Source organism: Lonchura striata, chromosome 7 (genome assembly GCF_046129695.1).
Source record: "Lonchura striata isolate bLonStr1 chromosome 7, bLonStr1.mat, whole genome shotgun sequence".
NCBI lineage: Eukaryota > Metazoa > Chordata > Aves > Passeriformes > Estrildidae > Lonchura > Lonchura striata.
Window position 1 is genome coordinate 2981685 of NC_134609.1, and position 24781 is coordinate 3006465.

The following is a 24781-nucleotide window of genomic DNA, read 5'->3' on the forward strand; positions in this document are numbered from 1 at the left end:
TTTCCAAAATATGTGAGGTTTCTTTGGATTTGGTATGTCTGAAAACAGGAGCTGAAGTGTTCACTGTTTGTGTGTGCTTAAATCTTCTGTGTGGCCATAGCAGTCACAGGATCATTCCACTGCCTTTATGTTTGTTGTAATGGAGAGAAACTCTGTGGTTACTTATGGGAAAGACTTGGCAGATGCAGAGCCTAACCACCAAGATGTAGATTTTTTAGCCAGCAAAGCAGCTGGGCATGTGACTAGCCTGTTAGATGGCTTCTGTATAACCTGCTGCTGCCACCTTCTAGCCTTTCAGATTACTTTTCTGTGGTTGCTGTTTGTAGGCAGGAATTTTCCCATCATGTATCATCATGGTTGCAGAAAGATTTAGTTAGATAAGAAAATTGTATGTTGAGAATGTTAGCAGAATTAACCTTAAAGCATACTTATATGGAACGTTTGCATTTCAAAATGTCTGTGGTTAGCTGTCCATGCTATGTGCACTATGTATTTGCTGTGAAACTTTAAAAAAAAAGTAGGAAAATACATGTATGCCTTTTTTTCTTTTTTTTTTTTTTTTTCTGCATTCCTCAATGGCTTTTTTATTTCTTCCCCTTCCAAAGGTCCGTACTCCTTAAATGGTTATAGGGTGAGAGTGTACAGACAGGATTCTGCCACCCAGTGGTTCACTGGCATCATCACTCACCATGATCTCTTCACCCGCACTATGGTGGTTATGAATGACCAGGTGAGTTGATGGATGATACAAAAAATGCTGCAAGTAAACGGTGCCTTGGGAGGTTCTAATTTTTGTTGGTAGCACTCAGAATCACACCAAGTTGGTTCAGGTCCAGCAGGCTGAGGGTATCACTGCACTGAAACTTCAGCACAGCTGCATTGGGCTATCAGTTAAATGCTCCTGAAGCTGAGCATTTGTGCAGTGATATGACTAATACCAGTCCTACAGTTTGTTCTGCTGTTGCTATTTGACTATTGAAGTCTTTGAAGTAAAGCAATCCAGTTTGAAGAACTGGTCTTCCCTGTCTGCTCTGTTGAGAGTTTCTTTTCCCAAGAATGAAATCTTTCAGCCCTGCAGTAATGGTTACCTTTTCCAAGCAATTGGAATAGTCACTTTCTACAATTTATTGAGTTAAACATTTACTGCAGCCCAAATTTATATTTTCTGCAGTGGGTTTTAGTTTTATTGCAGAATTTGATGTTACAGAAAGAGCTAATACTGGTATTTTTAATGGCAGTAATGAATTCTATTTCAGGAGAGTAGGGTAATGACTCAACAGTAATAGACTGAATGACCCATCTGCCTTGAAATGACTGACAAAACCATGTGTGACAATAAAAATTTAAGACTAGTCTATTACTCAGATAAGTTCTTTACCTTAATTTGCTCAAATTAATATTCCCCAAATGTTACTTTTTTCACTTTGTGCCATGTCTTTTAAAGATATGGTTAGCATTTCCTACTTTATTTCTTAGTAATAACACTCAACAGTTCTAGAGTTCTTCTTTCCAGTAATTTTGGTTCTCGTAGCAGTTTTGCTTCTGTTGAAAGCAGTTACTGTAATATGCTTTTGCAGTATAATTTATAGTATATTAAATTAATTTTATAAAATATTTGTATATTTTAATTACTGCTTAGGGGTTGTTCTATGAATAGCTTGTCAAATTTCAAATTTGTAGGTTAGTGAAGGGGGAAGGAATGGGTGGTGGGATACTTTTCACTTTTAAAAAAAAAAATTATTTTTACAATGGCATGTAAAGACACATTTGCTTTGGTTTGACACTGTTCCCAGCATTTGTTGTGTCATATGTCAGTTCTGCTTGTCAGGATTAAGTAGGCTTTTCTCTGATTAGTCTTTAGCACACAAAATAGACTGGTGAACACTGGTACAGAAAATACAGATTAGGCATTGTCTGAACATCTGTGGATTGTTATTTTCTCTGTTCTCTTTTTTCTTTTTTTTTTTTCATGAACCAGGTGTTAGAACCTCAGAATGTTGATCCTTCTATGGTTCAGATGACCTTTCTAGATGATGTTGTTCACTCTTTGTTGAAAGGTGAAAATATTGGCATCACTTCACGCCGACGGTCTCGTTCCAACCAGAACAGCAACACAGTTCACGTAGATACATTTATCTTTTTACCTAAGTATTTTCCTATATTGCAAATGTTGAAAATACATGTTTAAAGACACTAATTAACGTTGTATTTAAGTCCATTAATAACAAATTATTTTTAGGGTCATTATACACGTGCACAAGCAAATAGTCCCAGACCAGCAATGAATTCCCAAGCTGCAGCACCAAGACAGAATTCTCACCAGCAACAGAGGAATACTCGGCCAAATAAGAGGAAAGGTTCTGATAGCAGCATGCCTGATGAAGAGAAGATGAAAGATGAAAGATACGATTATATAGGTCGAGGAGGTAAATGTGGTTAATGGAAAGGGAGGGAAAGCCTCTTAAAACTGTATTGGACTGCAAATCTGATAGATGTGTTTTTATCTTTTGCAGAAAACCCCAAAACCAAAAATAAACACTTTCTTAGTAAAAGAAGAAAACCCGAAGAAGATGAAAAAAAACTAAATGTGAAGAGACTGCGGACAGACAACATCTCAGATTATTCTGAGAGCAGTGACTCGGAGATTTCAAATAAAAGATTAACAGATTCGTCCTCGGAGCAAAATTCAGAAAATGAGTTAAAAGGCAAGAACTCTTCAAAGATAAATGGAGAAGAAGGAAAATCGCAAACTACTGAGGGAGTAGAACAAACACTAACAGAGAGACAGTCTCCATGGGATGAAGTACAGCAGGATAAAACCCATGAAGAGACAGAAAGACTGAAGTCATCAGTCTTGGATCATCAGGAAAAATCTTCACTCCATGCAGCAGAGCAGCCAACGCTTTATGAGCAGAATGCCAAGGATCCACCTGTTCAAGAGTGTAATGCAGAAAAACATCATACTGTGGAGTTAAAAAATGAGCAGTTTTTACCCAGACCTCCTACTCCTAAGTGTGTTGTTGATGTTACTAATAAAAACAACTCTGAAAAGGAGAACCAGGATAATGCTGCAAGTACCTTTGGTTTGCAAACAGTTCAGAAAATAGAATCTCACAGCAGTGATTTAAAACAGCAATTTGCAAATGCAAATTTCCTTGAAGCAAGAAAACAGGAAGCTGATCAAAGTTGGGTTAGCAACGTTGGTAAAACGGATTCTGTACAACCTGGGGTTGTAAAAACATTACCAGTAAATGAACACTTAAATTCTGAAAAAGTGCAGTATGGCTCATTTATGTCTTCGTTAAATGTAGCTTCTCTAGCAGAAGAGAGTAAACTGCGTAAACAAAGTCCAGTCCCCGATTCTGTGAAGTCAAAATCTAGTGCTTCAGTTGATCATCCTAAAACAAAGTCACCTGACGTTAAGCCTAAATTCACCCAATCTTCTGATACTGTGAAGTCGAAGGTTAGTTCCCAAAACAGCCATGCTACTGGATTAACAAGGTCAGCCAATAAAACTGATCATGATTTGCCTAGGTCTAGTTTTCATCCAGTTCCAGCTAGAGTTAGTGCTCTAGAAGCTACTAAGAGTCCTCTTATCATTGACAAGAATGAACATTTCACAGTATACAGGGACCCCACTCTGATCGGACAAGAAACAGGAACTAATCACATTTCACCTTACTTGCATCAGCATAATTATCCTCTGCATTCCTCATCCCACCGAACCTGTTTAAATCCAAATGCACATCATCCTGCATTAACTGGTTCATCCCATCTGCTCGCTGGGTCTTCAGCTCAGGCTCCCTTGTCCGCTATTAACACTCACCCCCTTAGCAGCGCATCTCACCATTCTGTTCATCACCCTCATCTACTTCCCGCAGTGTTGCCCGGAGTGCCTGCTGCCTCCTTGCTGGGTGCCCACCCGCGACTAGAGACTGCTCATGCTAGCAGCTTAAGCCATTTGGCATTAGCACACCAGCAGCAGCAACAGATGTTACAACACCAGTCTCCACATCTTCTCGGACAAGCTCATCCTTCTGCTTCCTATAATCAGCTAGGGCTTTATCCAATTATTTGGCAGTATCCAAATGGAACACATGCTTACTCAGGACTCGGTCTGCCCTCCTCCAAATGGGTCCACCCAGAAACTCCTGTTAACGCGGAGCCTTCCTTGAGAAGGGTAAGTTAAGATCCTTTCTTAATGATTTATTGTGCTGGGCCTGGTGTCTCCCATCAGTGGTTTCCTAGGTAGAGATGTGGTAGTCTGTGTCACACTGTACTCAGTGGAAGGTGGGGTTTTTGAGTAGGGAGAGAACTAGGAATGGAACTACAGCAGTAACACCCGTCTCATGGTGGATGTGTGTAGGGAGTTTTTCCAGACCTTGATTTCTGAAGAATTCTAAAGAAAGATGAACTGTTTGATTTTAATTTATGACTAAGGGTGAGGTCAGCCAGCTTGTTTGGGAACTCAAGTTCACAGGGTAAATATTTGCTACCTCAAACTGTGTACCATTGTCTAAGTAAAATACTAGGAAAGGTGAGACAGTTGTATTCATAGTGAAATTTCATGCATGCTCATTCAGTAATGGTGAAAGATGGAGAAGGAAGGAGTGCTACATCCAGTGGGAAGTTCTGGAGAAAAATACTCTTGTGTTTCTAAATGCTTCATGCACCCATTTCTCTTGTCTTTACACCTATCTGTGTACCCTTTCTTGGAGTGTTGTTTTCTCCCCTCCTGCTTCTGTTGACACACTTCTCTGCCTTCCCATCTGCTTTCCACTCCTCTGTATTCAAGTCAGGGTGATTCCTCTGTCTGTTTGCTGAGTGTAACCACTGCAGTCTCAGAAGAAGTGGTTTGTGTTTTTCAGTCTAGTGCCCAGTGTGGTGGTGGGGCTTGGCAGGCAGACATGGCAATTACAGGAAAAGTTTTCTTAGCTCCTGAAGGCTTGGGATATGGCATGCTCATTGCAGGCACCCCAGAGGAATAGTGTAAGATGAAACGTGTGTAGTGCAGACAGAAACTTTGGAGAGCTTTACTGCCAGCTTCAATTAAATCACCACTGAGCATGTGCATACTGATCTTTAGAGGCTTTCATCTTGGCCTAATTTGGGCAGATTTTCATAGGGACCACAAAAGGCATGTCACTGACAGTGGTCCTTCTGCCAAATGGTAAGCCTTTGTGTCAAAGCTTGGCCTTCTGAATGGTTAGAAAGATATTTTTCTTTTTTTTTTCATCATGGGGAAGGCTGTTCCTCCCCAGATTAATTCTTAAAAAAAAGCCAAACCATTGTGGCTAAGTCTTTCCCAAAACAGTTTGAGTTGGCCTTGTAATATGAATGAGTTTGATCTAAAATGTGATAAAATCAAAATGTAGCAGTGAAGAAAAGCCTAAGAAAAAAAGATAGGTGGATTTATCTTTTCGTGTTGCTGCCTGCTCCACCCTATACAGAAGTCCATTTTAAAAGAGCTTATGATAGACGTTGTTTTCACTTTGGTTGCCTGAAGAATGCAGCCCTGCATACTGAGGCACGTAGCTTTTTAATTATGTTGATATGTGGCAATTGTCTTGTGGTGACTTGTCTTCTGGCTCTTGCACTAGAGGCCTTTTTTAAATAGATCTTAGAAACCCAGAATGGGCGTTTCCAAGGTCGGTTTGCATGGAGGCCACAATCACAAAAAGGGATCTGTGTTTCAGCTGTAGGAGCAGCAGCAGCATCCACCCTTGGCTCGGGGCTGAGCCATGTCTCTGAGCTGAAGGATGTGTGCCCCGAGCCCACCTTTGCCTGCTGTCCTTGGATGGCTGAGGCAGCTCCCATGCTTGGGCTAGGCAGTAGATGGTGCAGGTGGAGTCACAGAGCTGTTTGAGCAATGCTTGGTGCTCAGGCAGATGTTCCCCAGCTCCTCTAGGGAGAAGGTGATGGGCCTTCTTTGCATAATACTTTAATGCAGCTTACAGGCTGTTCGTGGGAACTCACCACAGTGTGGGAACTCCTGGCCGAGGAAACGTGTGCAGTAAAACTGTGAGCACAAACCCAAGTGGCTGCTTTAAATATTCAAAAACGCAGAAATCATAACTTCAAAGTTGTAGCACCTGCAGATCTATTCTGTGTTGTGTGCATGTGTCATGAGAGCTCTTGGCTCCCCTTCTGTTGCAGCAGTTCCCAACTAGAGTTGCCAAGTCTGAGGAGAAGGATAGGGATGGACTGGTGAGGAGTGTAGGGAGCTGAAGAAAGTAGGGATGGACAAGCATCACAAGGCTTTGGGGTGTGCACAAAAGCTGACCCTTGTCCCCAGTCCCTTCTTGGCTTGTCCCCAGCACTTGAGCCCCACTTGAACAGATGTCCTGCTTTTCCACTCTGCTGTGCACTTCTTTTAAGCGGGTCGCCTAAGCAGAGGAGAGAGAGAGAGAGCTGCTCCTGGTCTTTGCTGCAGGCTGCTACACAAGGTTCAGTAAAGATAAGAAAACAGAAACTTAACCAAGTAATAGATTAAAAAATAGTTTCATAGATTAAGATTTACCACTGTGTCTAAGCAAGGAGGCCCACCTTTGGAGTCTTTAGGTACACAGCATAAAATTGGACGGTGTGTTTGCCATGCTGCACAGTATGGCAAGTGTGTACATTTATGATTTTGATAGCATGCTGGTGATGATCAAGCCAAATAAAAATGCCTGGCTAAATAAAGCAGATTAATTAGGATTGTCATACTTCATCATTTGGTTAGGACAGGGGAGGAACAATCCAAGAAAGAGGTACTTGTATCCCTTTTATTGAGATTTGTTATAAGGCTGGAGATATAATTGCTTCTAGAAATATTAAGCCATATTTGTATTTTTAAAGAAATACTTGTAATTTGAAGAGTTAATGGTCTTTTTACTAGTAACTGAATTAGTGTCGTCAGGTTGTCATTCGTTTGTTAATTTGGATGAACTTGAGATGCTGTTCTAGAATTAACTGCTCATCCTGAGTACTTGAAAATTAAATGGTTCTAAGAATGCCTCTGAAATGTGTAGACAGTTTTGTATGAAGTGCAAAGAAAGTACAGTTGTGTTTTAGTTGGTCAAAAAAAGTGACTTAAAATGCTAAATTTTATTTACTGACTGTGATTTGATACTGAAATATATTACTTTACTTTGATCGTTGGTAGGACTTGGTAGAGTTACCCTTGTGTCCCCATGATTATTTTGAAATCTGATTTTATTTTTTCTTTTGGTTGGTGTCAACAGAATACTCCCAGCCCCTGGTTACACCAGCCCACCCCAGTGACCTCAGCTGACAGCCTTGGTTTACGGAGTCACATTCCTGTGCGACCGTCCAGTGCAGATCCCCTTCGGCCTCTCAAGCTGACAGCGCATTCCAGCCCACCTTTGTCCAAAACTATTGTGGAGCATCGCAAAGAGTAAGTTTGCTGTTGAACTCTGTGTGTGAGGATACATTTCTGCAAGTGATGTTGCCTTTTACCTTCCTTTTAGCTTATTTGTAGACATGGATGCCTGAGGGGGACACAGGCATGTCATTATGTTGCCTTGTGGACTTGGTGTGGTATTTTGAGTTCGTGAGTCATTAGAAGACTTGTGAAAATTGTACTTAATATAGAGGAAGGTTTATTCTGTGTTAATAGATAACTTGGTTCAGGGCATGGGAAGAAAGGTCTTCCGTCTAGCACATGGTACTACATTCAGGCTAACCTGTGTTTGCTTAACCTTTCTTCAAACAGAGAACTGGAGAGGAAAGCTTTTGCTGAACCTTTGCGTTCTGTTACCACTGCACCAGTGAAGAGTGAGCTAGAGCAGAGCAGAACACAGACAGCAAAGGAAAGCCATATGCACAGACATTATGCAGATCCAATGTTGAACCAGCTGCCAAGGCCACCACAGGAGACTGGGGAGCGACTGAGCAAATACAAAGAAGAACACAGACGGATACTCCAAGAAAGTATTGAAGTTGCTCCTTTTACAGCTAAAATAAAGGCACTGGAGGGAGAGAGAGAAAACTACTCCAGGGTAACATCCTTATCTTCAAGTCCCAAAAGCCATTCAGTAAAATATGACAAAGATGCTGAACGCTCTGTGTCAGAACTGTATAAAATGAAACATTCAGTTCCACAGAATTTGCCGCAGAGTAACTATTTCACTACCTTGTCTAACAGTGTAGTAAATGAACCACCAAGATCGTACCCATCAAAGGAAGCTTCGGGTGTATATGTTGATAAGCAAACTAATTGTCCTTCAACAGCAGCTAGTCCCCAGGCTCTCCCCTCCTACATTTCTTCCCTTTCGAAACCACCACCTTTAATTAAGCACCAACCAGAAAGCGAAGGCTCTACAAGCAAGATACCCGAGCAGCTTTCACAGTCAGTGCAGTCTCACTCTGTAAATTCTTTCAGAAGTGACAGCAGGAGCCCTACTCAGTTGTCAGTCTCATCTTCAAATACACTCCGGAGTATGCCTGCCTTGCATAGGGCCCCCGTGTTTCACCCTCCTGTGCACCAGAACCCGGAGAAGAAGGAAAGCAGCTACAGCAGCCTTTCACCTCCAACTCTAACCCCTGTTCAACCCGTTAATGCTGGTGGTGGCAAAATACAGGAGTTGCAGAAACCACCAACTTTAGTACCTGAGCCCAAGGAAGCCCAAACTGTTTACAAGGGCACTTCTGAACAGAATTTATCAGAAATGTGGAAGTCTAATAATGCCCCAAATAATGAAAAAGTGGATTGGCACACTGAAAGAATGAGTGGAAAGTCGCAGTCCGCTACAGCATCTGTTATTGTGCGTCCTCCTTCTAGCACAAAATATGAGAATGTACCAGTAATGCAGTCTGCTTCCAAAGATCGCGTTAGTGAGAGATCTTCAGCTGTGACAAATCTAGCAGATTGCCTGAAAACAGCGGAAGCCAGGGAGACTGGAAGAGTCATACTGCCAAATATGAACTCAGACAGTGCTCGCGCACAGTATGAAAAGAAATTTGCAGCTGTCTCGCAAGGCAGCGTTCCTCCTGCTGTCACCCCTACCACAACTATCATCTGCAGCACCAAAGCGGATGTCGCCGCATCAGCAGCAATGACGAGCAGCGTGTCGAGCCGGGGGAGCTCTGAAGTGACTTACTCGGTGTCGGGCGCGGTGTCCTGCGCGCCGCCGGAGAGCGCGGCCCCGAGAGCGGCCGGCCCGGCGGCAGCGCAGCCCCAGGAGTGCAAGGTCAGCGCTGCAGCTCCGCTTACATCCGCCGCTGGCAGCGCCGCTCCGCCCAGCTCGGGATTCTCCACCTCTACCGACTTCGTCCATTTGAAAAAGCACAAGGCAGCGTTGGCCGCAGCTCAGTTTAAAAGTAGCAGTGCTGCTGAGACCGAGTCCAACTCTGTGAAAAATCAGACATTTTCAACCTCTCTCTCCCTAGACAGTGCTATCGTCTGTAATACAATAAACAAAGCGAACTCTGTAGGCAGTGGGCAAACTTCCCAGACGAGTCAGCCAAACTACCACACTAAACTGAAAAAGGCTTGGCTAACAAGGCATTCAGAGGAAGATAAAAACACTAATAAAAAAGATAGTTCAGGGAACAGTGTTTCAGAAATTATTAAGCCGTGTACTGTCAATTTAATTGCTTCTACATCAAATGATTTGCAAAATAACATAGATAGCAAAATCTTGGCAGATAAGTTTGTAAAGGAAGATAAGCACCCAAGGAGAAAAGGAAAACGAACTTACGAGTCTGGCTCTGAAAGTGGTGACTCTGATGAAAGTGAGAGCAAGTCAGAGCAAAGGACTAAACGGCAGCCCAAGCCAACTTACAAAAAGAAACAAAATGATTTGCAGAAAAAAAAAGGTGATACCGAGGAAGAAGTGAAACCAAATGGTGTTCTTAGCAGGAGCGCCAAAGAAAAAAGCAAGCTGAAGTTACAGAGCAGCAGTAACAGCAGTGAGTATATTAATCTGATTTGGAAGACACACAGAAGTGTGTGAAGTCCAACACTGTTAATCCTGTAGAGTTTGTCATACGTGATAGCTGGGAAAAGAGTTAAAAAGCATGCCTGTGTAAATGAGTAGGTCCTGATTTATCTGTCTTGAGGCCATTTGAAATAATCCTGGTATAAAAAGTAGAGCATTTTGTATATCTGTGTTAACAAACTGGTTCTTGGCCTAAAAATAAGCAGTAAACCATGTCGTTTATGCTGTCCATCAGAATTGAGCAGGCTGGTGCATATAGTTATACCACTTGCATTGAGCTCTCTATATATATTTGCTGTTTTTTTTTTTTTTTTTATTTTAAGATCTAATGCATTTATTTTTAGAGGACTGCTGGAGGGAAAGATTGTCTGTTGTTGAACTCTAATTCATCCTTTGATCAGAAAGCCAGTGGCAGTTCCTTGAGAGCCTAGTGCCACTCAGTTATGATTTGGTTAATTTAATGAAAGGTTTAAGGGAGAATAATTTCACACTCCTAACTAGCATGTGTAGTACATGGTGTTAACATCCCTCTTGTTTAAGGAATAAAAAAACTTAGGGAAATACAAATTTGCATTTAAATGTAATACTGTAACATGTAGCAGAGTGTAACTACATAATACGAAAAGAGAGAAACTGGTCTGCCAACATTAAGAGATTTTATTTAAAAACTTGCCTTATTTTTATCCCAATTTATTCTTCTCCGAGGATTCTTCATTTTCTTTGGTCTGGTTAAGTATTAGAGAGTCTACCATTGAATTACTTCTTGTAAGACTTTCTAAGTATAGGTAGCAAGAAAATGAGCAATACTGCCTGTAATTACATTCTGTGGCTTTTCACTGTCTGGTGTATAAAGTTACTCTTCTGGTATCTGAGAGTACTTGATCCCTTAATTGTACTGGGTGCTGAAAATGTTGTAGTCCATCTGAAGTATTGTAGATATTTGGTCTGGTGATAATAGTATTACTTTTTCTTTCCGCTCCCAAGTAAAGAGAAGATCGAGGCAAAAATGCCTGTAAAATCCTTTTCAGCTTCTCTTCTTAAAGTAAGCGAAATACATATATTTAACATGTTAAGTGTTTGTGGCCTTTCTGCTGTTCAAAAAATCTCTTTGTGGTAAATTTCTGCAAGAGAGCTGGTCAGAGATTTTTCTTTCAAAAAGAACTTTCCACAAAGATTTTACGCAAAATCATAGTCAACCTTGAGGAGCTTTCAGGAAGGAGGATGTTCCCTTGGAACAGCTGCCTGGGTTCTCTGTAGGTGGCTGGAGGTAACTAACTGTGCTTCAGGGTCTGGGGCTCAGTTTTGCAGCATGGGTGGTGTGTGGATTCTGCCAGGGTTGAAGAGTGCTTTGTCCTGATGCTGTTTTGGAAAGCCCCCGGGAGCTCATGCGCTAGCCAGAGCTCAGAGCTCCGGGCTGTGAGGCTCCCTCCTGCAAAGCAAAGCATTTCACAGCCCTGCAAGTGTTGGGGGTCTTCCAAGTGCCTACCCACAGAGCTTGAAGTCTAGCAGCTACCAGATGACACCCAGTATCTCTGCTTCCAAGGCAGAAAACATTGTTTTGGACTATAAACCTGTACTTGGGCCCCTTTTACTCTTTAGGTTTTAATCCAGTTACTTGTCATGCCTTAAGGGTGAGCATGGAATGTGGTTTCTAGGCCAAGAACTGAGGCAAAGGCAGTCTGTCACTTGTAAAGTTTGTACAAGTCATTTCTGGCAAAATACCAGTCTGCACCCAGGTACCAAGTCCAAAGTTAGCACCCTGACCCTTTTATCATCCTACAGGAGATCCCTGTTTACAGGACATGAACTTTTAAGAGTAGTGGTAGATGAAATGACAGATAATTCTCTCTGTCTGCAGATAAGAGTGGTGCCACTTTCAAGACTCGTTAAAATGAAAGCTTGGTTAAATGACAACAGGGTTCAGTTTCAAAACCTCTATGTGAAAATTGCACTTATTACTCAATAGACTTGCTCCTCATGTTACTCAGTGTCAGATCTGCTGACTTCAGTATCTAAAATAGAATTATACTGCTTGGCTTTGCAAAGCCAACAAACCAGATAGAATGTAAATGGATTCTGTGAATATAGCTGCTATTCTGTAACTTTTAAAAAAAAGAGTTTTGAAGGAATTGGAATTTGGTTTTAGGTTGGTTTTTTTTAAGCTCTGCTTTTATTCATTAAACTGTGGGTGGTTTTTTTGCCTACACCATCAGAAAGAGAGTTCAAACCTAACTTTCTTGCAGTATTGTATGTCTTTGTTTTTTTGTCAGAATGAGATTCTGAAGATGGGTTTAGTAGAATATCTGGGGAATGATACGTCTAACATAAGGGAAAATGTAGTGCCTTGGGAGTTTAGCAGTTACACAGGCAGAAGCACAGTTAAGTAAGTTTTATTGGTACCTTTGCTTTTTTAACTTTGGTGCTGACATGCAGGCAGGTGAAAATAAAAATTAAATACATTATACAGGTAACAAATATACTAAAAATAAATGTTGACCACTGTCTGTCTTGACTGTGATGTGTGAGGAAGCAGTGCCAGTACCTGATCTGAAACTGTCCTTACTTTTGCAGCTGGTATACCTCGCTCAGTGTTAAAAGATTGGCGCAAAGTAAAGAAGCTGAAGCAAACGGGAGAGTCCTTTTTGCAGGATGATTCTTGTTCTGAAATAGGACCAAATTTGCAAAAATGCAGAGAATGTAGGTTAATAAGAAGTAAGAAAGGAGAAGAACCAACTCACTCACCAGTATTTTGTAGATTTTACTACTTTCGACGGTAAGTATGCCTAGTTTCCTGGTAATGTGGTGTTTCAGCTTTTAAAAATAATATTGACAAAGGACTGGCACACTTGAAAGCATGTCTGATTTTTCTGGCTCAGTCTACCTGATAAAAGACAGCATCTATTTTAACAGTATTTACATTTGCATTTCTTTTGTGGATTGACTTCATTGCTGTTTAAAGCTTTATAGCAAAGACATCAGAACATCTGCCTGCTGTACCTTAGGCAAGCAGAAAATACAACACATCACATTACACAGGTGTCTGACATTTGAAGTGGGATTTTCAAAAGGCAAGCTTCAGTTTTTCTGGACAAGTTGTACAACCACAGAGTTGCACTTACTTGTAATTGTTCTTAAGCCAGTATATGGTGGGAATGTTACTCAGGGTTTTCTGAGAGTTGTCTGAGGACAGAGAGGAATTGTGACCACCTTTTTTTGGAATTAATGGTTCTTCAAGGAAAACTCACAAGGAAGAAAATTTCCTGGGGTGCAGGAAGCGCCAAGAAAGGATAAAACAGCTTCAATTCGTGTATGGATTGTGCTGTCAATATTAATCCAACTTGTTTTCGACAAGAAACTGTTCCCTAAGTGGGGTTTAATTTTTTGTAATGAATCTTCAGTTACAAGACATGGTAGATCTGTAGGAATAATTTCAAGGTTGGACTCTGAATACCTTCTCTGTAAGAATATTTTCTTCCACTTTTGGCAAAGTTGGAATTCTGGTTGATTTTCTTCACCCTGTATAAAGGAGAGAACATAAAGATTTGCCAACATTAAAAAAAAACTGTATGAGATGTTTTTTTATTGTATTGTGGTACATTTTACAGCAGGGTAATTATTTTCATTGTGTTTAGATAGTAGAGCTTGAATTGCAAAAGTTTACACTTCTTTTGGAAATTGTTACCGTGGAAGCTGAAAGTTGATAATTTCATCTTGTTTATTTGAATACATACCTAAACGTTATTATTGACACTTGTAAATTCAGGACTGTCTTGCTGGCATAAATTCCTTAACTGTCATAATCAAATCTGTATAATGACTTACCCGTTTTGGGTAAGATGGAATGATTAATTGTTACAGCTTAAAAATAGGCTAAGTATAGCCAGGGTTAGTAGAATGGCCCTCGGTAGGGTAACAGGAGAGCCTTTGAAAGGTCAGAGTTTAGTGGATACAAAAATGTAAGCTTCTGTTGGTGATTTGTTCTGCCTAGAAAAATTTAAATGTAGTGTTTGAAGTCATGTTTTTTCAGTATGAAATCAGTAGGATACAGAAGTCTATAAAATAAAAGTCAAAATGAGGGACTGCTGGCACAGACATTCTGAAAATTGAAAGTGAGGGAAAGTGGGTGTAACCAAACTTTGACCAAAGTAAAATGGAAGAAAATATTTTGTCTGCAATTTTAAAGGAGTAATAAATGCTAGGAAGAAAGAATGATGTATGAATGGAATGAAAAAAGGTTCCTAAAAGGTTAGTTTTCGTTTTCATGCTTCCTTATTTATAATTTCCAAGCTCTTTTGATCATTAAGATTTATTTTAAAATTAAAAAAGGATGTAGGATGATAAGTTGAAAAGAAAACTTCAGTGTTGTAAGATTTAAGCAGCAAGTAAATTGGAAGTCACAGAGTATAATGATACATGTGGTCAAACTATCTGTTTCCATTTTTAGGTTGTCTTTTAGTAAGAATGGAGTGGTTAGGATAGATGGTTTCTCCTCTCCTGATCAATATGATGATGAAGCACTGAGTTTATGGACACATGAAAACTATGAAGATGATGAACTGGACCTAGAAACTTCTAAATACATTCTTGATATCATAGGGGATAAATTTTGCCAGTTGGTAACCTCTGAGAAAACAGCCATGTCCTGGGTGAAAAAAGACGGTAAGGAGCCCTCAAAGCTGTCGAGCGTTCTGCAGTTTTTCTTGGATGACCATTGCTTCCTTTTGCATGGCACTCTTCCCCTGGCAGCTGGATTTTCCTAGGCTGTTTAGCAGGAGGACGTGCTGGGGAGGGTTCCTTGCTCAGGGCCAGCCCATCCCCTCCCTGTGCTGGTGGCTGTGCCGGGCCAGGGCCAGGCCCCTGCTGGGTTTGGAGGAGCCTCCGCTGCCAGCTCGGCCTCCAGCTCTGCAGCCAGAGCAGCCAGCCCCAGCCAAGGCCTGTGGCAGCCAGGTACTGTCTGCTGCCAGCAAATGGTGTGTTCTGGTGTGTCCTGCCCAAATCAGAGGAGAGGGGTGCAGCAGCGTGGGCCCCGCAGAGCATGGGCTAACGCTGTCACCTCCCCACCAAAGCAGCCCTCCATCCTTCTGGCCCACAGCAGATGGGCACAGGCTGGTGGCTCTGCTAATTCCAGGCTGGCTGAGGAGGAAGTGGAGCAGAAAACACATACCAGCCAGGTCTCCTGAACAGGCACCTCCTTCCCCTTCTGCCAGCTTCAACTGTCCAGCTCACTGATTTGGCTGCCCTTTAGATCAAACATGTCCCGTGGGCAGTCAGGTGAAAAACCCTCTTGAGTGCATGGGTTAAAAGTGTATGCTAAAAAAGTTCTTCATACTTGCAGCAATATATTTTCTGTATTGCTTTAGTCTGTGTTTTTTCTGAAAGCTTTATTTCTTTATAATGTTGATAGTAGGTAGCATTGGAGGGGATGCTGTGTAATGGAACTAAGGGGGTACCTCTTGATGGCCTGTTCATGAAGGATCACTTTCCTCTCCCAAAACCCAGTTGTGTCTGAGGGGAAACTTATGAATGCTTCATCTATAAAGACTATTCATTCTATGCTTTGCATTTAAATTTCAGTCCTTTTATTCTGCTTATTTTGTATTTCAGCCAAAATTGCATGGAAGAGAGCAGTGAGAGGAGTCCGTGAGATGTGTGATGCATGTGAAGCCACATTATTTAACATTCATTGGGTCTGCCAAAAATGTGGATTTGTGGTCTGCCTAGATTGTTACAAAGCAAAGGAAAGGAAAAGTTCTAGAGGTCAGTATTTATGAACTAGAGCATTGTATAGGCTGTTTATTCTCATTTGTTGCAGAGCTGCTGATCCACTAGAACTGTCTTTCTGTAAAGTGTTGAATTACTTCTTGTGTGCATTGCTTTCTCTTAGATCTGCTTTGCCTTCTTTTTTCAGTTGATACAGAATCAGTCATTCAGAAAGCAACTGCTGTGGGGCTATTTTAGCTCTTTGTCCATGTTTCAGCCTTTTTGTGTGGATTGCTTGTGCCTTGCCCCTCAAGGTTAAATCTTGTTCTTCAGTTGTGAGACTGGTACTCAGTCACACCTCCCTGTTCATGGTAACTCATTGCTGTTAAGACTTGCCTTGATTTGAATGCTTTCTGGAGTCCTCCCTTCTGAAGTGGCTTATCATACTGACATAACATCCTGTTTTATAGATTTATCATAAAAAAGAAAGAGATGGAAAGAAATACTTCAGGTGCTATTAAAAATGAATGTTAATGGAAGTTTCACAATCCATAAGTCTACACATATACGTGGTTTATCCTGTGCTTTAATGGAAATGTCTACTTTAGTCTGGAGAGAGAGCAGTGTAACAGGACTGACTTGGAAACCTCTGATTTCTGGGTGACCCAGCTGGGTTGCAATTGAAAGGAGGAATGACTTGGAGGATTGATTTGGCCTTGGAGCCCTCGGCTGTGACACTGGTGTGCAGGCTTGGTGGAATGCACTGCCTTCCCTGGGAGGCAGGCGTTGTGCCCTGGCACAGTTCTGCAGTCAGACGCTGTGCCAGGAACTGATTCAAGGATAATGCTGTTTTGAAAAGCAGTTCCATGTTTGTCACAGCCGTGTAATGTCACAGATGTGCAATGTTAGTAAAATAAAGTTTAACTGTTAGGTGCGAAGCTTTGCCAAATGAAGAGTCTCACCCACTTTGTCCCTGGCTTGCAGTGACAGGCCTCCTACACTGAAGTTTTTAGGGAGCTAATGTCAGTATTTTCCTGCACTGAGAACAGTTGTTAATGCTTTAGTGCTGGAGGCTGCTTCAGCAGCTCTTTGGCTGAAGTCTGTGTGTGCGCATGTCTGTGCATCCATCTGACGTGGCTTGGGATAGATGCCAAACATTATTTACCCTGGTGGGAACACACAGTCAGAGGCTTTTTATAGTATGTGTTAACCAGCCAGGAAAGTTTTAGTAAAATGTCTTAGAAGTTGGAACAAGCAGTTTAAAGAAGGAGGCTTCTCTTCAGTTTTCTTACAGGGAGGACTTTCTCCTTTCTTTTGATTACAGTTTTACGTGTGAAAGCAGGAGTACGACAGCTTCCCTCCCTGTGGCTTAATTTCTAATGATGCTGTAGGATTCATGTGAACTGTGTTGCTTCTTTGGTACTCTCTTAAAAAATGTCCAGAACCACCCACCCATCTCTGTATAATAGGACTTTATATGACACCATTTTTCCTGGAACCAGTAGTTGTTTTTTTACAGTTGCTGAATGTAACAGAGAATCCCCTGGTTTTTCCCTGCTTCAGCAGGAATGTTAGAGGTTTAAATATTCCAGATTCAGATACTTAACAATGACTTCTCTTATCACTTTACTACATGAGTGAGGGAATATGAAACCATTGTTACCTTCAGACAGTTTATGGCACCATCAAGTGGGATTCCATGTTACGACATTTCCCTGAGAAAACAGATTAAGTAGATACATAGTGCTGTGTTGTCGTGATTTATTTATGTTTGTGACCAGTTGGATACTGACGTGTTTTAGGTGCTACAAAAACTACTGAATAGCTTATAAATTTAATATTTTTCTGAAGGAACATTTGAAACATTGTGTACCTACAATGTAAAAAAAAAAAAGCTTTAAATGTGTTAAATGCTTCCTATGGTGTGTTCCTTAGTTTAAATTGCTGGAGTGAGCAAACTGGTGAAAGGCTTGGAAAAATGTCTTAAAAGTAGCAGTTTAGTGAATATGACACAAGACGGGGGATGGAGGGAGAAATTGTGTTCTTTCTGCCCCAAAATCACATAGTAGGTTGGTGACCAGTTGCTTGGTCAGGCATTTTTGGCTCTCATTCTTCTTGTGTGTTTTTTTTACATTGCATATTTCAGTCTTCCTTAAACTTCTTAGAAAGCATCTCTCTCCTACCAATTAGGCCCTCTCTGCTGGCACAAATGATTTTCAGCCAGTACATAGAGACTTAGGGTTTCATGGTTGCTTTAATGTGCCATAAATCCGTGATGCAACTTCCCTCTCCTTTGTGCCACCAGTCTCACTGTGTAACTGCATCATAAGCTGAATCAGAGAGATGACTTGGTTAAAGTTCATCTTTTTGGCTTGTCTGGTGAACTCTGGTTGAAAACAGACACTTCCACTTAGAGTCTGGATTGTGTCAAATTAGATGAACTGTACAGTCATGGCTTAATTATGTCTCTTTTCCATGGCAGGATTCATCAAGGGAGGCTCATAGCCTTAATAGCACCTGTAAAGGATTTCAGTCTATTTGGCAACTCACTAAATGTGATAAATACACTTTGAAATTTGGAGGTAATTGACAAGGGCTTGTGTTACAGATGCAGCTATTTCAGATTTCAGTATTGTTAAAACTATTTCTGTTAATGTGAAAATTAGCTGTTGTACGCAAGTCCTTGTCACACTGGATACCCAGACAGACAACCTGTATGTGCAGAGAAAAGTTTCTAACCAAAATCAGTCTGAAAGACCATAGCTCTGTCTGTGTGCAACATAAGGGAAGTAAAACATTGCCAATACTATTTTGCAGATAAGGAGTTGTATGCCTGGATGAAGTGTGTGAAGGGACAGCCTCATGATCACAAGCACCTGATGCCAACACAGATTATTCCAGGCTCTGGTAAGACCATATGCAAACAAGCAGAAGCTGCTTTTTCGCCAGGTCTTTTCTGTGAAAGTGGGGCCAGAGTGGTTTCCTTGTAACTTCTCATTTTCCATTTAAAAAACTGGGAGTTGAGTTAAATTGTTGCAAGAAGGCAAGTGGTTTTGGGCAGTTACCAGCACCGGGCCGGTATGATGACGAGAGTAAGAGAAGTGTGCTGACAGATGTGTATAAGGGTTTTGGGGACAGGCAGTGAAGAAATTGAGAGCCCTTTTTGCGATGGATTTGTACCTTTTCAGAGAAGAATAAAACAATCAGAATGTATTTAATAAATCTGACCTTAGCTGTTAAAAGAAAGTGTTTAAATAGTACCACAGAGACAATGGATTTTTGGGGATTTGTATTTCATTATTGTCTCTCCCATGCCCAAATTCACTGCATTTTGATTGAGCAAAATGCAGTGTATGAGCTCATGACAGTTGAAAAACTGCAGGAATGATAAACCTAGCTAGATTCAGAATTCTGCTTACAACCAAGTAAGTTCTCTGAAGTACAATTAGGTGTGATGTAGTGGTTGTTAGCACAAAATTTCTGTCAGCACTGATACAGACCAGGAAATAGAAAACTGAAATGTGCCCTTAAACATCCTACATAAATTCCCAGATTATTTTAAGCTGAAAATACAGAACAAGTCATTATTCCATTGCATGTTAGTTCAGGTAGAAATGAAGGTTGGGTAGATTCCATAACCATAATTCAAATTGTGACATTTCCCAGAACGGGTTCTAGGCTGAAACTGGTTTGAATTTTAAATTGTGAAAGTGAACCACTCATCTGGAAACAGCACAGTGAAGACTGCCTACTTAACCTCAGTTTTGTTCTTCTGTGCATGCCCATTACCAAACAGCCTTCATTTACATGCTCACATAGTGATTTTTTTGTCAAGACATGGCTCGCTTCAGTCTGTAGCTGATGGTTTTATTGAATGAAGCAATGATGCACCCATTGAACAATGAGAAGTAAATAATTACTGGCTTGCTTGATGTGTGCCATGCAATGGGAATGCAGACTAAAGCTCAGATTATCCAGAAGAGTAGTGTGCAATTATTTAATTGAATGCTCTCTGCACAAGCTTAAAGATAAACTGGGCAGTCATTTTAGAGTAGTTTTGAGTGGTAAATTCAGGATTTTAATAGTTTAAAACGTCACCCTATATGTTGTAAAGAGGGTCAGAATGACTGACAGCTGGTAATGTTTTTCTTCTTAATTGTCTTCAGTTTTGACAGATCTTTTAGATGCTATGCACAATATTAGAGAAAAATTTGAAATTAAATCCCATTGTCAGTGCACCACCAAGCAGAACACACAAGCTGGCAAGCTCCCTGCAATGAATGGTGTGTCTCAGGTGAGTCTAAAATGTGTGTATATATATTGCATCTTGTTCAAGTGTTCTGATCCTGCTTGATTTTTGTATTTGAATAGTACCAGTAGCATTTTAGTTTGCATATGTGGGGGTTAAATGATGGCCCTGTCTTTGAAATATGTTAAAGTGAATCTATGTAGTTAAAAAACAAATTTGTTCTTTACAGGTTTTGCAGAATGTCCTTAACCACAGTAATAAAATTTCTCTGTGTATGCCTGAGTCTCAACAGCAGAATACTCCTCAAAAGTCTGAGACAAATGGTAACACAAGTCCAAGGAGTGATGTGAGCACAGACAGCAAGTTAACACCGCCTGAATCCCAGTCCCCACTGCATTGGCTGGCTGATCTTGCAGAGCAGAAAGCCAGAGAAGAAAAAAAAGGTATATGTTTGAAATTGTCATACCATGTCTGTGACTTTGGGGGCACTGCTGGTACTTTTCAGATGACACTAAGCTGGGATCGTGTTGTTGCTCTATTGGAAGTTAGGAGGGCTCTGCAGAGAGACCTGGAATGGTTGGATGGATGGGCAGAGTCCAGTAGGATGAAGTTTAACGAGTCCAAGTGCCGAGTGCTGCACTTTGGCCACAAGAACCCCTGCAATGCCATGGGCTGAGGATGGTGTGGCTGGACAGTGCCCAGGCAGAAAGGGACCTGGGGGCACTGGTCCACAGCCGGCTGAACATGGGCCAGCAGTGTGCCCTGGTGGCCAGGAAGGCCAGTGGCTCCTGGCCTGGATCAGGAATGGTGTGGCCAGCAGGAGCAGGGAGCTCATTCTGCCCCTGCACTCAGCACTGGTGAGGGCACACCTTGAGTGCTGTGTCCAGCTCTGGCCCCTCAGTTTGGGAAAGACGTTGAGACGCTGGAGCGCGTCCAGAGGAGGCACCGAGGCTGGAGAGGGGCTGGGAACACAAACCCTGTGAGGAACGGCTGAGGGAGCTGGGGGTGCTCAGCCTGGAGAAAAGGAGACTCAGGGGTGACCTTGTCACTCTCTACAGCTTCCTGAAAGGAGGCTGTGCCCAGGTGGGCTTGGTCTCTTTCTCCAGGCAGCACTGACAGAACTAGAGGGCACAGTCTTAAGCTGTGCCAAGGGAAATTTAGGTTGGATATTAGGAACACATTTTTTACTGAAAAGGTGATAAAGTACTGGAATTGTCTGCTCAGGGAGGTGGTGGAGTCACCGTCCCTGGATGTGTTTAAAAAAAGACTGGATGTGGCACTCAGTGCCATGGTTTAGTTTAGGTGGTTTTAGAGCATGGGTTGGACTTGATCTTAAATATCTATTCCAAGCTGGTGATTCCATGTGATTCTGTAATTAATTTTAAAAAACCCCACCATTTGCTGTTATATATATATAAAAAAAAAAGACAGTGTTCTTTTTTCTACTGATTCCAAGCTTGAAACTGCAGCACCTTTCCCTGGTGGCATCAGAATCCCTCACCAGAAGATGTGCTGGTGGGATGCCTGTGTGCTGTGGAAGTATTTCCAGCTACAGCGTGTCTCACTCGGGACAGGCACTCACTCAGCTGCATGTTGAGAAGCTGAGGAAGGCCTTTGCTTGGTCACACTGTTTGACTGTGTTTTGAAGGATGTAGTTCATCCTCTGGTGTGTTTCCAGGTGAATAAAGCATTAGTGCTGCACAGTCTGTTACCACTAGGAAATGCAGGGTACCAGTGCTGTTCCTATGTGTGCACCATGACACAGCAGTGTAAACTTGCAATGGTTATTTTTGTTTTAGAGAACAAAGAATGTCCTTCTGGAAAACATTCAAAGGAAGGGAAGGACCAGGATAATTTGGAGTCCCCAAACTGTAAAAGTTCCCCTCCTGCATCCCAGAACAACGAGCAGGGCTCGACCTTACGAGATCTATTAACTACAACAGCAGGCAAACTGCGCCTGGGCTCTACAGATGCTGGCATTGCTTTTGCTCCAGTGTACTCTACAGGAACAGCAGTAAGTGTTTATAAGATGCACAGTTCTTCTCTTAGGATTTGAAAATCTCTATCAATCTCTTCTGGCACATTACAGTTAGAGCAGTCGGATAGGTGTATTGCTTTAAATCCTCATTCATAATTAAACTTCATATGCACACACACACGCAAATTAACATTTTGTTTTTATATATGATGGTAATTGATACAACATCAGAAACATTACTCTCTTTCAAAAGGAATTGCATTAAGTTGCTTTTACGTTGTTTAAGCATGCATTTGTTTTCTAACAGAGTGGCAAGAGTGGAAGGACTATGCCAAACATTCTTGATGATATAATTGCTTCAGTAGTAGAAAACAAGATTCCACCAAATAGAGCACCAAAGATAAATGTAAAATCTGAAATAAAAGAAGAGCCAAAGGATGATAAAAAAAGTATTCAGGATGACTGCAGTAAACGGTACAGCGATATCCAGTACTCATGGATCTGTGATAAGCATGTTCTGTGGCTCAGAGATCATAAAAACACCAACAACTGGAAACTCTTCAAAGAGTGCTGGAAACAAGGAAGGGTAGGTATTGAGCAGGTTGGTTAGTAAAGTGACATCAGCATGAGCTCTGGGGAATTGTGTATTAAAGGACAGAAATGCCTAACTCCATGTTTAAAACTGGGGGCAAAAAAAGGTTGTCAGGTATAGCCCACAGATAAACCTTGTGTAGTTACACTTGAGTTAACCAGGTATAATAAGTAGGACATTGCTGTTGTGGAGTTTCAGATTCCAAAAAGGGGTGGGTGACACCTTTGGATATGGGTGCTGCTGGAGGAAATGTTAACAGCTCAGTAAGGCCAAGGTCTTCCATGTGTGTTCCAGACACATTAGTATTCCAGTTCAGTTGAAGAATTTGTCTACTTGTGATAGAATAAACACTGATTTTAAAAAATTACTCTATTTTCTTCTTTATAGCCTGTTTTGGTGTCTGGTATGCATAAGAAAATGAACTTCAGCTTGTGGAAAGCTGAGTCAATCAGTCTGGATTTTGGAAACCAGCAAGCAGATATCTTGAATTGCAAGGACAGTATCATTTCAAACACCAATGTCAAAGAGTTCTGGGATGGTTTTGAAGATGTTTCAAGTATGTTCCTTCAAATGTATTTTGGTATTGATTCTGAACATGATCAGTGTTAGAAGCTGCTGTTAAAAATTATCCTTATAGATCTTGATGCTTTGAAGAAACTTTAAAAAGAAAGCTCTAGGTAATCTCTTTCCAGAGAATATGGTGGAAGCTTGCATTTTGTATCTGCAGAATTAAGGACGCACTATTATACTGACAAGGTCTGAGTAAGAAACTGGACAAATGTCCTTCTTACTTAACTAGCTGAGTTTGGTTTGTATCATTCTTGAGTCTTGAAATCAGCTATCTCCTGTTCATGCATGAAATTTTGATTCTTAGCAGGTTTAGAGTTAATGTTTATGTTTTAGTTTAATGAAGTGAACTGCCTACAGTACATTAGTTTTTAGTTATTTCTGTTACTTGCAGAACGGCAGAAAGTAAAAAATGGAGAAACAGCTCTGCTAAAACTGAAGGACTGGCCTTCTGGTGAAGATTTCAAGGCCATGATGCCAGCAAGGTATTTTGAGTTTAATATTACATGTTCTTCAGTCAATCTTAATATTACTCTATTTTCTCTCTGTGTAACAGCGCAAATTCAGTTTTACACTTTTTTCTTTTATCCTGCAGATATGAGGACTTACTAAAAAGTTTACCCTTGCCTGAATATTGTAGTCCAGAAGGAAAACTAAACTTGGCTTCTCATCTGCCAGGATTTTTTGTCCGTCCGGATTTGGGACCCCGACTATGCAGTGCATATGGTGAGTTTGCCCTGTAAATGCAGCAGTTTCCTCTTCCCTTAAACTTGTAGAATATCACATATCACCATGCTTGACAGAAAGCTGAGCTGTTTTGAAGGATAGTTGTTCACTGAATGTAGGGGAAACACTGGTGGACTTGGGTATTTAAAGGTATTTGCACCTGGGCCATGAGAGTCTTTGCTTCTCCATTTCATTCCATCTTGTCTTGTGCTATTACAGTCTTCTGAAGCATACAAGTGGTTAGTTGCTTCTACACAGTGATAGAACCTGTCTTTAGTAAGGTTTTATCTTTTGTCTGTGTGACAGAATACTTCATGAAATATCATTGTATTCATAATTCTGGTTATAAATTAATGTCATCATATTTCTCATAATTTATTTTGTGTGCTGTATACTCAAAAACCTGTTTAAAAAAGGTTGGTTCTCTCAGACACTTTCTGTCTGCTCCTTCTTTTGCAAAGAGTGTTGTTCAATTCTGTTTTACAAATTGTTGTAATAGACAAGAAATAAGTAGTAATTTGTGACACAATGGCTTTGGTTTTAAAAGTTCTCAGAATACCCTGTGAAAGAAGCATATTAACAATAGTGATAATGGCATGGGTCTGAGGACTGAGTCATTAATGCCACTCTGAGATAATACTGCTCTAAGTCTCAGTGTTCCAGAATGTCCTTTTGACTTAAGAATGTTCATTCCTACTTCTTAAAACTAAAATGAATTTCCCTCTTTGGTCATGATTTTGATTAAGAGCTCTCTTACAGCCAGACATAAAAGTGACAGATTTGATAACCTTGTGTATTCATTGTACCTATATTCTGCCCTGAACAACCTGAAGGGTTGAAGAGGAATGGAACACAGTGGTCAGGAAATGTCTCTGACTATTCACTGAAACATTTTGTTCTGGCACAGATGCTGTGTAGGGACGGGTACCTGGGCTAAGAGAGAATCTCAAGGACTCTGTTAAAAAGTAATGCTTTCTTGTTTAGCAGGTGAACCAAAAACATGTTTTGAATTTGTCTATCTCAGT

The 24781-nt window shown here is 41.0% G+C and overlaps 1 protein-coding gene across 11 annotated transcripts in view; it reads left to right on the top strand.

Moving 5' to 3' along the window:
- The window catches only part of JMJD1C (jumonji domain containing 1C), a 158370-nt gene that overhangs the window by 123507 nt on the left and 10082 nt on the right, over positions 1 to 24781 (top strand). For 9 of the 11 annotated variants that reach the window (XM_021535498.3, XM_021535508.3, XM_021535529.2 and 6 more), the window contains 17 exons: positions 606 to 730; positions 1979 to 2122; positions 2240 to 2426; positions 2514 to 4180; positions 7227 to 7399; positions 7718 to 9915; positions 12516 to 12717; positions 14389 to 14603; positions 15549 to 15701; positions 18462 to 18551; positions 19811 to 19938; positions 20123 to 20336; positions 21693 to 21907; positions 22179 to 22457; positions 22851 to 23019; positions 23425 to 23515; positions 23626 to 23756. In XM_021535498.3, the coding sequence (XP_021391173.2) occupies positions 606 to 730; positions 1979 to 2122; positions 2240 to 2426; positions 2514 to 4180; positions 7227 to 7399; positions 7718 to 9915; positions 12516 to 12717; positions 14389 to 14603; positions 15549 to 15701; positions 18462 to 18551; positions 19811 to 19938; positions 20123 to 20336; positions 21693 to 21907; positions 22179 to 22457; positions 22851 to 23019; positions 23425 to 23515; positions 23626 to 23756 (6381 nt within the window). Of the gene's footprint in view, positions 1 to 605; positions 731 to 1978; positions 2123 to 2239; positions 2427 to 2513; positions 4181 to 7226; positions 7400 to 7717; positions 9916 to 12515; positions 12718 to 14388; positions 14604 to 15548; positions 15702 to 18461; positions 18552 to 19810; positions 19939 to 20122; positions 20337 to 21692; positions 21908 to 22178; positions 22458 to 22850; positions 23020 to 23424; positions 23516 to 23625; positions 23757 to 24781 lie in introns of those variants that run through there. The other 2 variants (XM_021535521.2, XM_077784516.1) reach the window with 2 other exon arrangements.